This window comes from Sitophilus oryzae, unplaced genomic scaffold, assembly GCF_002938485.1.
Source record: "Sitophilus oryzae breed Bouriz unplaced genomic scaffold, Soryzae_2.0 scaffold_1372_pilon_pilon, whole genome shotgun sequence".
NCBI classification, from domain to species: Eukaryota; Metazoa; Arthropoda; class Insecta; order Coleoptera; family Curculionidae; genus Sitophilus; species Sitophilus oryzae.
Window position 1 is genome coordinate 325706 of NW_022146029.1, and position 14205 is coordinate 339910.

Genomic DNA, 14205 nt, shown 5'->3' on the forward strand with positions numbered 1-14205 from the left:
TTTAATATACTTGTCAAAGTTCACTAATATTAAGGCACATACATTTAACTAATTTAATGTTCCACTTTCTCTTACTAAAAATAACATATTATCTAACATACACATATAAATATATATTTATTTTTCTCTACACAACAATTATTGTGCGTAAAATCTTTATAAAATTTCAACCACATATTAAAAACAGGGTATATATTATTATTATTTCATTTTAAACAATGAACAAATCACAGCAAAAGTTTTTAAATTCGCAAAATAAAATCTCTTCTTCATTTAAGAATAGAATATAATGTCATATCACTATGGTTTATTGAGTTTTTTGCTTGTTCTGAATACAGAACATAATATAGCTAAGAGCTACATAACATTAATCTATTTTTATTTCTAAAAATATATGTTTTTTTTTATTAAATTCGGCATTCTTTGACTTCACGTTCGTTCAGTGGAAGTGTAGGTCTAAAATTAGTCTTGACATAGCCCTTAAACTCATCACAAGGGCACTGGTCTTCCAGACAGAAAGATCTGAGACATCTGAAAGACTCCAGCTGAAATAAAAAAATAATTTTTTTGAAAAATATTTTTTATAGGCACCTTCACCATTTTGTGATTAATTTTATATCATTTATAATTTTTAGTTGCAAAATGTGTTTAAAACGCTGTATTTTCAAACAGTAATTTAATACAACATTCATTGTATTAAAATCTACTGATTTTGTACTATAAGTTTTATAAATTAGACAAAAAAATAAAATTAAATTAAACTTTCAACGTTGTTTTACTGGTTGCCTAGCAAAATGCAACGTTATGAATTTGCAAGTAATTTATTGAATTTTGACTAAAACTGGATTGTCTAGGGATTTTACAAATTAAAAACAAATATTTGTACGTTGAAAGTGTATAATTTATTAAAATATAAAAGTTTAAAATCATTTTTTGGTGTATTATAAGGAAAATAATATTATACCTTACCTGTTCTTGAGATATTTCTAATGGGTCTTTAAAAACAATCCAAATAACACACTCTGAGCACGGCGGTGTTGTTAGAGATCCTTGGTAAGTGTAGTAGCCACTGTCTTGAGGTAGAAAAGCTCCAGGGTTTACTGGAACTAAAATTTTGGCGGTTTCACCCCTGTACTGGATTTTGTTCAGTTGGCACACGATTTTGTCCAGTTCCAAGTTTTTTCTGCCAGGCTATAAGCAAATAAAGTTATATGTAATGGTTTTGCTTTTTCTGTGTAAGTACATACTAATAATACACTGACATTCAAGAAAATAGATTAAAAACTTGGGGGGCCAAGCAATATATAAAACAATGTGACAAAAGGTAATAAATTTTAATAAATTATTTTAATAAGTGTTAATTCTTAAGTAGTTTTATACCTTTAAAAAAACTCCTAAAACGCATAGGCCATCTGGATGTTTGGCTGCTTCGTTGAATGAAGAATACTTGGAAGCATTCCAGTGGACCAGATGTAACTAAAAAATAAAATAAACATAAAATAAAAGCAATTTACTTTATTACAAATTTATTGGAGTTTTTTTCAACAACGCTTTTTAACAGGAATTATTTTATGAGGTTACTATGCTATATATTACTATGCTATTATTTTTATTATAAATCAACACAGTTTTTATCTAAATTTATGTTTTTAAGCTCTTTCTATACCCAAAGACTGTGTTAAATTAAGTATTTTTTTAATTTTTAACGTTAAAACAGAAATTCAAATTTTCTTTCAGTTTAGCCAAAATCCCTAGAAATAGAGATTTCTCTCCTTGGCTCTCTCTTAAAACTACTAAAATTTTAGATCAAAGTAAGACATATTTTGAAAGAATATAAAAATTTTACACCCGACAAATATAGTTTCCACTTGATTCAGACCTTTACTAATATATTTTTAAACGCCCTGTATACTTTATTCAATATATTGTATTTGAAAATACTTAATTTTACAAAAAAACACTATCATGAAGGATGCAAGTCAAATATTAATATGGGGTATAAATATTATACAGTCAATCTAATATGGACCTATTTCGTCATCTTGGGTCATACTGTATATATAAAATGTATAAATACCTCTCCAGCATATTTTTCACCGTTGATGGTATGTTCCGAAACCTTCCTGGTTGGTTTTACCCCAGTGACAGTGGAATTGTTCCAGAATATATCTCCTCCAATGGACCACCACTTAGTCTACAAAAACACATCTTTTTTAACAAAAAAATAATTAGAATAATTTTTTTCTTCATAATCTTACCTGATCCTTCACCATTTACGTGTACTTTCCAGCAGTACCCTGGATTGGTGACGTCAATGACGTTCTCTGGAATGTACTTCCAGGTGAGTCTCCTGTTGGTGTTGATTGTTTTTAAGTCGATGGGTACGATGTCAATTGGGCTCTGGCGCTGGCCATTGGCTTCCGGGTAGCACTGAGCCCATTTATCTGGACCTACAAAAAAAAAGAGTAATAATCAGTTAAATACTATTATTACTGAATAATTTGGATTTTTTTTTTCTAAAAATATGCCCAATGTAAATTTTTGCCGCCCAAAAATGTCCATTTTTAATTTTTCTCGAAATTTTCCGCAAGTTTAAAAAATAGTACTTTCTATGTCTGAACGTACTCTCCTATACAACCCTATACCCTGAACAAACTTGTGCAGGTCCTTGTTAGTATGGGAGTATAGTTCCTTCGATTCTAGCATTGCTTTTCCAAATAAAAAGTGTCGTTTACGATCCAGAGCCTCACAGTGACACATTATGCGCTCAGATGTTTTAGGATCTTTATCGCAAAGTTTGCAGCAAAGACTTCCATGATACATGTTGAGCTTGTTCAGGTAGCGCTTGACAGCCATATGTCCTGCCAGGAGACCTGTGTTATAATCCGTACTTTATTCCTGCAAAATATTAGCAGTTCCTTTGAGTTTTGGAATTAGGGTCCTTTGAATTTTAGATACTTAGTTACCTTGAGGCCTTACCATGCCTCTGCTTTTTGTCTGTTTTGAAGTGGACTTGCTTTTTTCCTAATCCAGAGTTTTACTGTATTACGATATTTGCCACTTCAATCAATTATTAACATTCAATTTATTTTCTAAGACATCCTGTTATATTTATACTAGTGTGTACCCGCGACTTCGTTCGCGTCGAATTAATCATTAGTAATGGTGATGATAAAGCAAAGCAAGAATTTCCATTAACATACAAACTGGAATTAGGTCCTTGAATAAAAACACCAAAACACTTTTACTTTCTACACTGGACGCGCGTTCTCTACCGTGTTAGCATCATCAGCAGATGATTATAAACTAAAGTAGATTGTAGATTGTACTTTAGTTTATAATCATCTGCTGATGATGCTAACATGGTTAGCGAAACGCGCGTCCAGTGTAAAAGTAAAAGTGTTTTGGTGTATTGTGGTGATTTAGTGTTTTATTTTGGTGTGTAACACCAAAGGTTCTAACCCTCAACTGTAATAAGGATTTTATATATTAGTATAGATTTGAGGGGCGTTTTCACCCTCTTGGAATTTGAGATTCGAGAAACCCCTCCTTATCGAACCTCTACACACCACAGTCAATCCGTTTGACAAAAATCAGCTTTAATCGTCAAGCAGTTTAAGCAGAATCCTGATTACTCAATGATCATATTTTATGAAACATTCTGTATAAATTTTTAAAAAATCTTAAAATATGTAAAAAAACAAAATAAAATATACGTGTTTAAGCGTTTTTGCGGAAACTTGACCGTTTTTTAAATAAAAAAATATTGTAATGTTTGAGGGGTGGTTTCACCCTCTTGGAACTGGAATTTCGAAAAATCCCTTCTTATCGAACCGCTACACCCTAGAATCAACCTGTATGCCAAAATTGAGCTTCTTACGTTGAGTGGTTTGAGCAGGATCGTGATTAATCAGTGATTCAGTCACTTAAGGATTTTATATATTAGTATAGATATACATATTAATTATTGTCCTCTGCAATATCCACTGTTTTACAAAAATACTGACCAGCGTGACCTACCATAGAACAAGATTTTTAAAAAATCGATGTATAATGAGCGTCCTTCTTGTTAATAAATTGCTCATATAAATAATCACACAGACAAGTTGTTCTAGATTTCTATACTCATATTTCCTATACTCGTAGCCATTCATATCTGATAATTATAGTTCATTTAACTTCTTTATCTGTCAATATTTCTATAAAAGTTTTGATCTTGATTTAAAAAAATAGATAAGCATTAATTAATGTTTAATTAATGTCGTTTGTTATTGATAAATAATTATACAGAGCGTGTATATTTATTTACACCCTGTATATTTGGCGATGGGAAAATCGCATGCTATAATTGTTAAAATTAATTTTATCAGTTTTGTTAAAAAATAAGTACAGTGCGTTTTTTTAGAGTTATTAATAATGGCACTAATATAATTAAAATTGATTTACGTAATTTATTGTATTAAAATTACTGTATTTTAATTTTAATACAAAAATAGATATTATTATTACATATATAGACTGTATGATCATAAGTTTCAGAAGAATCTACCAAGACACTAAAAAGATTTTTTTAATTTCTAGAAAAATGTCAAGAAAAATGTATAATTTTAATTTATTTTTGAAAATATGCTTACAGATGTATTTCCGGGATCGAAAAATACTGTACTGGAGTTAAAATACTTGCACCTATTTAACAGACCCCCTGTATAGTAAAAGAAAACATTTATTTCGATTTTAAAATGGTTTTTATTGGAAATGATCTCAAAAAAAAATATACACCTCATCAAACTTTTTTTAAACAGTACTTTGGCTGTATTTCAAATTTTACGACGCGAAAAAAAATTATTTTTGTTATGGACCTTCAAAATAAACTTCAAATTTATCGACTACCTATACCAGATGTTTCTTTTTACGTTTTCTACCGATGCATTATGTCAGAGATTGCATTTTTCAAGTTCAGCCAGATGCAAAACTGATCGGGTTTAAAAGTTCGGATTTTAATTATAGAAAATCGACATCTGCTTGAATCTATATATTGCTTTTTATCACAGTCCAGTAAGTTTGTACCAGAAATACTAAATGAAATAGATCACCAATTTTCATAAAAATACAACATTGTTCAAATTAAAGTGATCTCAAAGTAAATGCGAGTAACTTAAACAATGCTAAAATTTTAAATTTACATTAAATCATTACATATTATTGACTATAATGTCGTATATAAATGATGTATAAAAGATTAGACTTTCTAGTTTTTAGATGTTTTTAATATGACTTAATATGCAAGCATGTTAGTCTGTAGAACCACCCACTGAAGTTTGGTACAATGGTACACTATTTATTTTACTCTCTACCTAGGCATTCTATTACTACTAATGTTTATGGTTGACAGAGTTTATTTTTCTTTAACTCCTTTAAAAGTATTAATTTGTTCATGTAAATACGTCTTGTAAATAAGTCTGTTAACATGCAATGATGCTATCAGGTCTGTATATTGCAAAGAATATGTTTCAAGTCGTATAATCAGTGATTGTGTGACATGGTTGATTTTTATTGTCAAATTAGGCGTCATAAATATTTATTATCGTTGCATATAAGTATGGCAAGACATATGGTAAGGGTTATTTGCATATAAATATGTCGTACATCCTCGCCAACGTATTTATAAATATTTTTATAAACAGTTTGTTAATATAGATTATAGAGGAGCTACAAAACCAAACTTTTGTAATATTTTTCATTTGCCATTTTTGAAAGAAACTAAAAATATATGATAAGTTATTTAACTTTCAAATAACTATTTATCAATAATGCTTAATTTTGAGAACCACAGGTATTAACAGGGGATCAGCCAGCTTATTTGACACCCTGTGTTGCCACCTGAGGTTGCCACATATGGACGAGAATGAATATCTTTTTAAAAATACTTTTCAATATGGTGATAAAAAAATCTGTAATAATTGTAAAAACTTTTTGTCCCAATAAAAAAAATTCAAAAAAAACAAAAATTAAAATTCAAAGTTGAGTTTTTCCAAAAAAATCTAATTTAATTTTTTTCTGTAGAACATAGTAAAGATAAGCTGGAAAAATTGATAATTTTTTAATTAATAATTGGTTGCTGATGTAACACACGGTATAAAGGAAGCATTTAATCAGATAAAACTTTTTAAAAGCTGTATTTTTTGCTTTAATGCGCAAAAAAAATCTATTGTTTTCAAAAATATCGTGTCCAAACTTATTAAATCCCATATTTTGTGATTATAATATTTTTCTATTTGTGCATTTGCATGCATCTGCATATTTATTGCATCCTTTCCTTAATAACTTAATAATCCCTAATTATTTCTTATTAGGCAAACGTAACAAAATTCTATAATTTCGTAGAAAAAAATACATTGGTTTTTCTTTAATATTAGGAAATGCAATAGATGGATTATTATTAAAAAGAAAATGAACCATTTTGATTCATTTTTTTACGAAAGTATTATTATTGGCAAACCCTGAAGGTTAAATTTATTTTATTTTGAATTGTATTTATAGAAAAAAAAATGTTATATAAAAATTAAAAATCATTAAAAAGAGAAGTTGTTTTGAAAATTTCAGTATGATTAGAAATTTCAAGAAAATTTAAACGTGTGATGATATATTCATTTTTATTTAATTTTCTGTATGTGTAGCTTATTACTTTGATGATGTTTACTATAAACAAACAAATTAGTTTGATTGAAACTATTTCTTATATTCATAACAAGTGTATTAAACAAAACGATATTGATTTTTAATGCAAGTGCGAATAATAAACAAACAAGAGCCATTTTTATTTAACATTCTTCTTTTTTAATTTATATACGATACCTGTAGGAAATAAATAAATTGATAATAAATTATAAACAAGAAAGGAAAAGTTTATCATCGTGACTAGACTGCCATTTCCTCTGCTAATTGTTCATAATCAGGATGCGTATATTTATTTATGTTGTTTATATACAGCATGCGAATTTAAAAGATCTAACTTACTCTTTAAAAGTACGTTGACCATGTTAAACAGTTGCAAAATATATAACATTCAAAAAATATATAATTTTGTATATTTTTTATACATTTGAGATATTCTACCTACTACAACCAAACCAAACCAAACAACAAAATAGAATATACGTGTTTAAGAGTTTTTCCGAAAAACTCACCGGTTTCTAAATAAAAAATATTCTAATATTTGAGGGGTGGTTTCACCCCGTTAGAATTCGAGTTTCGAAAAATCCCTTCTTATCGAACCTCTACACCCTAAAGTCAATCCGTTTTCCAAAAATCAGCTTCTTACGTCAAGCGCTTTAAGCAGGATCGTGATTAATCAATGACCAGATTTTTCGAAAGACCCTGTATACATTTTTAAAAAGTCTTAAAATATGTAAAAAAAAGAAAATAAAATATACGTGTTTAAGCGTTTTCTTCGGAAACTTGACCGTTTTTAAAATAAAAAATATTGTAATATTTGAGGGGTGGTTTCACCCCCTTGGAACTGGAATTTCGAAAAATCCCTTCTTATCGAACCTCTACACCTTAAAATCACCCTGTATGCCAAAACTGAGCTTCTTAAGTTGAGTGGTTTGAGCAGGATCATAATTAGAGTAACTAGCAATTTATCCTGGGGTGGGCCTGGGGGGGAGCCTAGGGCTGAGCCCAGGGGGGGCCTAGGGCTTTTGTTTTTTTTTTAAATGAAAAATAATTTATAAAACACATTTTTTGAATTAAACGTTTACATGAATTTCTCTATCAATAAATTTCATAGACTTGGTTATCAAACCGTGTTCCCGTAGATTACTTAAATACCTACAAATTTAAAAAAATTAACACATTTTTTGAACACAACAAAATAATATTAACCAAACAAAACTAGAAAACGTCATTCTTACTGCATCACAAGCAAATAAAAATTAATACGTAGCCAAGAGTCATAATTCAGGATTTCTCTGAAGGGTGTCCAGCAGTACCTGGGGGGGCCCGGCACCCCCGGGTACCCCTGTAGTTACGCCAATGGTTGCTGTAAAGAGCTTTGGGATATCGCGTCTCCCTGTCGTACTCATTTGCCAGTTGGGAACTCTGGGGTTGTTTTATATATTATTACTCTTTCTTTGGCTTCTTTGTATATATTGGCGGGAGTTTCTATATAAGGCCTATCAATACCTTGTTTCCTCAGGGCTTCTTTTATTGCCTTAGGATATATTGAGTCGAAAGCCTTCTGAAACTCTATAAAGGCAATGGCTAGAGAAAGTTCGTATTCTTTTGTTCGGCTGATAATTCCTCTTAGTGTATGTAAGTAATTTTAATTATAATTAGCAGTATATTAACAATAAAGTCTTACCGTTGTCCTCGTTGTATCCCCACTCCAGTGGCATCCTGAAAAATACAATTAAAAATATCAAACGTCAATGACCTATCTGTATCTGTTTGGAAACTAGGCAGGTGTAAAAATACTGTTTATTTTTGTAACAGAGAATGTTTTTCACTGTACTCATGTTCCCAAGTAACATAAATCTTTGTTTATATTATTTTGTATTAAAATATCGAAGAAAAATTGAATTTCAAAAATAATAAATGGTATTTGACATATAAAAGCTGTTTTTGTGAATTTAAAATTTTCCAGTGTGAGACAGAGGACTTGAAATGTGTTGGAACACTTCCAAAGATTATAAGTATAAACAAATTAGACAGACGTTTTAATTCAATTAATTTTAGATAAACGACTTTGTATTTAATGCATCTGTATAGGTAGTGTATTGTGGTAAACCGAATTTCGAAGAAGATACTATTATACAGTACTGCCTGTTAAACATTTTTAAAATCCTTCAAATTTAGAATTTTAAGAAGGCTTTGAATAAACAGTAAATTTACCTGAGCTTATAAAATATGCAGTACTTTGGTTTGAAAATATGTATATACCCTGTATGTTGACAAAAATATTTTCAAAATGTGCGTTACCATTGCCCCTATATTATGTAAAAAAATGGCGCCGGGAGGCACGTATAGCCGCCAATACTAAGATATGTTAATAAAAAGTTGGTAGGCAGTTCTTTTAGTTTCAAAGTAAAGGAATTTTTTCAATTTTTTTATCTCAAAAACTGCGACTTTGACTGATTTTGATGTTATTACAAATTTTGTTGCAAATATTATTCCTAATCTTAAATTGAAAACCGCGTTTCGCTAGCTACTGTAATTTTGTTACGATTTTAAAATTTTTTAACCCCCTCCCATACCCCCTTACTAACAACCCCACCCCACCAAAAACTAATAGCCAGATTCTCGGTGCCACAGTATTTTTGTGCCAAATTTGGTTAAAATCGGTTTAGCGGTTTTTGAGTTATCGTGTTACAGATAGACGGACAGACAGACAGACAGACAGACATGACAGACACCATGAAAATATTGTATTTAGGTCATTTATGACCCAAATAACTCATTTTGAGTGAAATTAAAAAAACTTTTTTGCCGATCTTAATAGCCTACCATAGCGGTAGGTATGTATGGTCGACTAAAAATTGTAATAAAATTCACAAACCAAAAACCTAATATAGAGAGCTTTTCGGAAGCCTGATTCTCACCCTGTATATGAAAACATGGATATCATTATACTCCTTCCTCCTTCCTTAATCTTTTTTTTCAAAAACAGAAACATATCGTTCATCTGTGTTTTTTTTTAATTTCTTGTGATTATTACTACTGTATAATAAAAATACGAAAATTTTCAAAAAATACTATTAAAAGAAGCTGTATTAATCAAAATAGACTGAAAAATATATGTTTAATTTTTAAATATAAACATAGCCATATATCCCTAAACAACTTGACAATATTTTTATGAATTTGTAAATCAATCCATATTTACAGTAGCGGATTTTGTTCATAAAAGGACAAATTTGCTGACAACTAAATGTTGGGACAAGTATTTTTAAATAATTAATATCATCATAGGCGGCTTTGCTATAAACATCACAAATGTCGCAAACTGTTTACTTCAGCATTGACAGCTTGTAAGTGAATCGATACTTTGAGTAGTGAGATTTACTGTAAGTAATTTTAATTTTCTTAATTTTCAATTTTGCTAATTTAATTCAAAGTAATGGTCCGTGGAAAAACTACAAATCAAAAACTACGCGAAATTATCATTCGTCAATACAGTACGGGAAAAACAATTCGAAAAATTTCTGATGATTTAAGTTTTCCAAAAACCACGGTCTTTAATATAATAAAAAAAATAGGGCGAATCTGCCAATGTAGACGTTAGAGGTAAAAGTTCGGGAAGGCCAAAAACTGTATCTCAGAGATATTTACGAAATTTAGTAAAAATTTGCAAGTCTGCGAGAAGAAGTACTCTTCGCGAAGTAACAGTTAAATGGAATACTGTAACTGGTTTAAATATATCAAGAGAATGTTGCCGAAAATATATCCATAAATGCTGTCTGGGGTTTTACAAGGTAAACTTTATTTTGTGTGGATAATCAATTACCTGAAGATTATTGATACAAATTCTTATTTAGGCCAAAGAAAAACCGCTACTGACAGAAATTCAAAAGAAAAATCGCTACAATTGGGCAAAATCTAAATTATCGTGGACACAAAATGATTGGAATAAGGTTATATTTAGCGATGAGTCTAAATTTGATGTTTGCGTTGGAGATAATCGAAAAAGAACAATACGAAATAAAGCAGAAGCCTTTCATAAAGATTGCTTAAAGAGGATTGTTAAATTTCCTAAGGGGATTATGGTTTAGGGTGCATGTCAGCAAGAGGTTTGGGCAAATTGAATTTTATAGATGGCACTGTTAACGCCTAAAAATATCAACATATACTTGAGACCTCACTTTTGCCTAGTGCTCAAGAATTGTTTCCAAACGAAGACTATATTTTCCAACAAGATGGAACATCGTGCCATTCAGCAAAATCAACTAAAAATTGGTTCGGTAATAATAATATAAAAAGTTCTATCCCATGCAAGTAGTCCGGACCTCAATGTTATAGATATTGTGTGGCATAAAATGAAGCAATATTTAAGAAACCAACGAACAATTTTTGATTTGCGGACAAAACTGCAGGAAATTTGGGATAATTTTTCTCCTCAAATGTGCCAATCTTTGGTAAATACAATGCCATTAAGAGTTTAGGGAGTTGTTAAGGCGAAAGGTGATGTAACTCCGTATTAAACAAATTTCTTGTTGTGCTCTCCCAATATATAGTTGTCGAAAGCAAATTTGGCTTGATTTTGGCAAAATAAGCTATTATCAAAAAGTGATTTGTTTGCAAAGGATTTAAAAATATAATCAAATTGTCTAGATCATATTGTAATGTTTGAATTTAGAATAATAAACAAAATAAATTGAGTCGTTTTAACAAATTACTATATTTATTGCAAAAAAGACAATCCCCAACATATAGTTGTTAGGGCTCGTATAATAAAAATACGAAAAATTTCAAAAATACTATTAAAGAAGCCGTATTAATCAAAAATATTAGATAAAATAAACAAAATTTCTCTTTATATTGGACGGTGTTGATATTATTTAAGACCATTAAACAAAGTTGAGTGCCAAAAACATAAAATAAACAAAACTTTCATCGCCAATCGTTATAAAGTGTTTTAGGATAGATCTATAATAAGATTTCTATACACAGAAAAAAATAAGAGCCAGGTGAATAGTTTAATTTGGATTTTTTTATATTAATTGTGAGGGAGGTTACACTAATAAGCTGAAAATGATGATAAAGATAATGATGATGAGATGAATTTAATACATATTTTTGTGCATTGCTGTTAACATTAAACATACAGGGTGTTCTATTAAGTAGAAATAAATATAGTTTTCTGATACAAATTTTATCAAATAATCTCGAAACAAGAAAAACTTATACGAGAAAAACTATATAAGTAGGTTGTATACTACGTGCTTTTAGAGTATAGAGTTTCCTTGAAAAATTATAGTAAAGTAAAACAAGAAAAACTTACAACTGCAGTCCATTGGAAGTTATAACAAGTCTGTCCTTGTTCCTTGTAACTTTCAGCCTTAGTAATATATTATTTTGTTTGTTCATTTTTGCGCTACTTTTTTCTTGTTGTCAATTTGTTTAATAGTATGCACTGATCGACTGAGGTGTTTTCTTTGCGGTATAGCCTTTATGAAATATTGGGTCTCATAGATGTTAAATTATATAGATCGACAATTTTTAAAGTCAAGTGAGTAAGAAATTTATATTCTACTAGCGTGTACCCGCGACTTCGTTCGCGTCGAATTAGTTATTTGTAATGGTGATGATAAAGCAAAGCAAAAATATCCATTAACATGCAAACTGGATAAAATTTTCTCACATTTATATCAGCATGAGAAAAAACAATATGGCGATATTATTATATAACTTGGTTTGGTTTGGTTGGAATTTGACTCTCGAAAAATCCGTTTGCCAAAAATAAACTTTTTACGTCAAGCAGTTTAAGCAGAATCGTGGTTAATAAATTACCCAACTTTTTAGAACACCCTGTATGATTTTTTAAAATATTTCAAAATATGTAAAAAAACAAAATAAATTATGCTTGTCCAAGCGTTTTCCCGATAGACTAACCGTTTTTTAAATAACAAATATTGTAATATTTGAAGAGCGTTTTCACCCTCTTGGAATTTGAGATTCGAGAAACCCCTCCTTATCGAACCTCTACACCCCACAGTCAATCCGTTTACCAAAAATCAGCTTGAAACGTCAAGCAGTTTAAGCAGAATCGTGATTACTCAATGGTCATATTTTATGAAACACCTTGTATAATTTTTTAAAAAATCTTAAAATATGTAAAACAACAAAATAAAATATACGTGTTTAAGAGTTTTTCCGAAAAACTCACCGGTTTTTAAATAAAAAATATTTTAATATTTAAGGGATAGTTTCACCCCCTTAGAATTTGAGTTTCGAAAAATCCCTTCTTATCGAACCTCTACACCCTAAAGTCAATCTGTTTTCCAAAAATCAGCTTTTTACCTCAAGCGCTTTAAGTAGGATCGTGATTAATCAAAGACCAGATTTTTCAAAATACCCTCTATACATTTTTAAAAAATCTTAAAATATGTATAAAAACAAAATAAAATATACTTGACCGTTTTTTAAATAAAAAAAAATTGTAATATTTGAGGGGCGGTTTCACCCCCTTGGAACCGGAATTTCGAAAAACCCTTCTTATCGAACCTCTCTACACCCTAGAATCAACCTGTATGCCAAAATTGAGCTTCTTACGTTGAGTGGTGTGAGCAGGATCGTGATTAATCAGTATGTCAGTCACTTAAGGATTTTATATATTAGTATAGATAATAATAAGGGCAAGTAAATACCTGAAGAAATCATGATAGAGAGAATCATGGGGAGGGAAAAAAGAGAGTCAAAAACGCCTCACGTGATCAATAGACACCCCTTAAGTGATACATTGTATTTAGCGAGTTTGTCTATGGTTTTGAATATCTCTAAGCAGATACCAACATATTATTAAGCCTTTTTGTGTTAGAATTTTCGATAATAAAACAATAATCTGTCTAGGTACAGTATTAAAGATACGATTTCTGGTGGATTAATAGATAAAAAGGATTTTCCGCTATCATGGAAGAGATTTTGGGGTTTAAAATATCTGTATTATACAGGCGGCACGTGATTATAAAAAATGCTAATTCCTGTTAGCAAAAATGTTTAAAAAAACGATTTGATAAGTGGGTTTAGTAGATGTATATGTTAAGGCAAGTCTACACATAACGTTTTAGCTGTTGTTAAGCCTTACTTCGTTCAGTCAAAACATTTTAAGAAAAAGGTTAAGTTAAGAACAGGCGATTGGGAATATTGGGTCGCTCTACCATGTAATTCTGAGTACTACAATGTAATAAAGGAGTTATGAAGGAAATTCAGTGTTTTATTTAGAAAATACGTACTGCGTTCTGACATTAGAAGTGGGATCGACTTACTAAAAGAACTACAAAGTTTTATATAGTGTCAATATGCCATGTCGTGTGTGAATCTATACGTGCTGGAAAAGGATATAAAACCATAGAGCAGCAACAAGTCCTGCAGTGCTAGTGAACAAAAAGAATGATAAAGGAAAACTTAAGAAAAGGTAAACACTACAGAAAAATTTAAAAATTGGACTATTACGTAAAAATCCTTTGGAAAAATATCACACCTTCTACA

At 30.1% G+C, this 14205-nt stretch overlaps 1 protein-coding gene across 1 annotated transcript; it reads right to left on the minus strand.

Annotated features, from left to right (window-relative positions):
• Window positions 1-397: 397 nt before the first annotated feature.
• LOC115875321 (carbonic anhydrase 1-like) lies at window positions 398-12117 on the minus strand. The gene is given in 8 exon segments (XM_030890740.1): window positions 398-545; window positions 970-1191; window positions 1381-1476; window positions 2078-2116; window positions 2118-2172; window positions 2174-2450; window positions 8363-8397; window positions 11999-12117. Coding segments are annotated over 8 exon segments (948 nt in total). The 5' UTR covers window positions 12085-12117; the 3' UTR covers window positions 398-407.
• Window positions 12118-14205: the final 2088 nt, after the last annotated feature.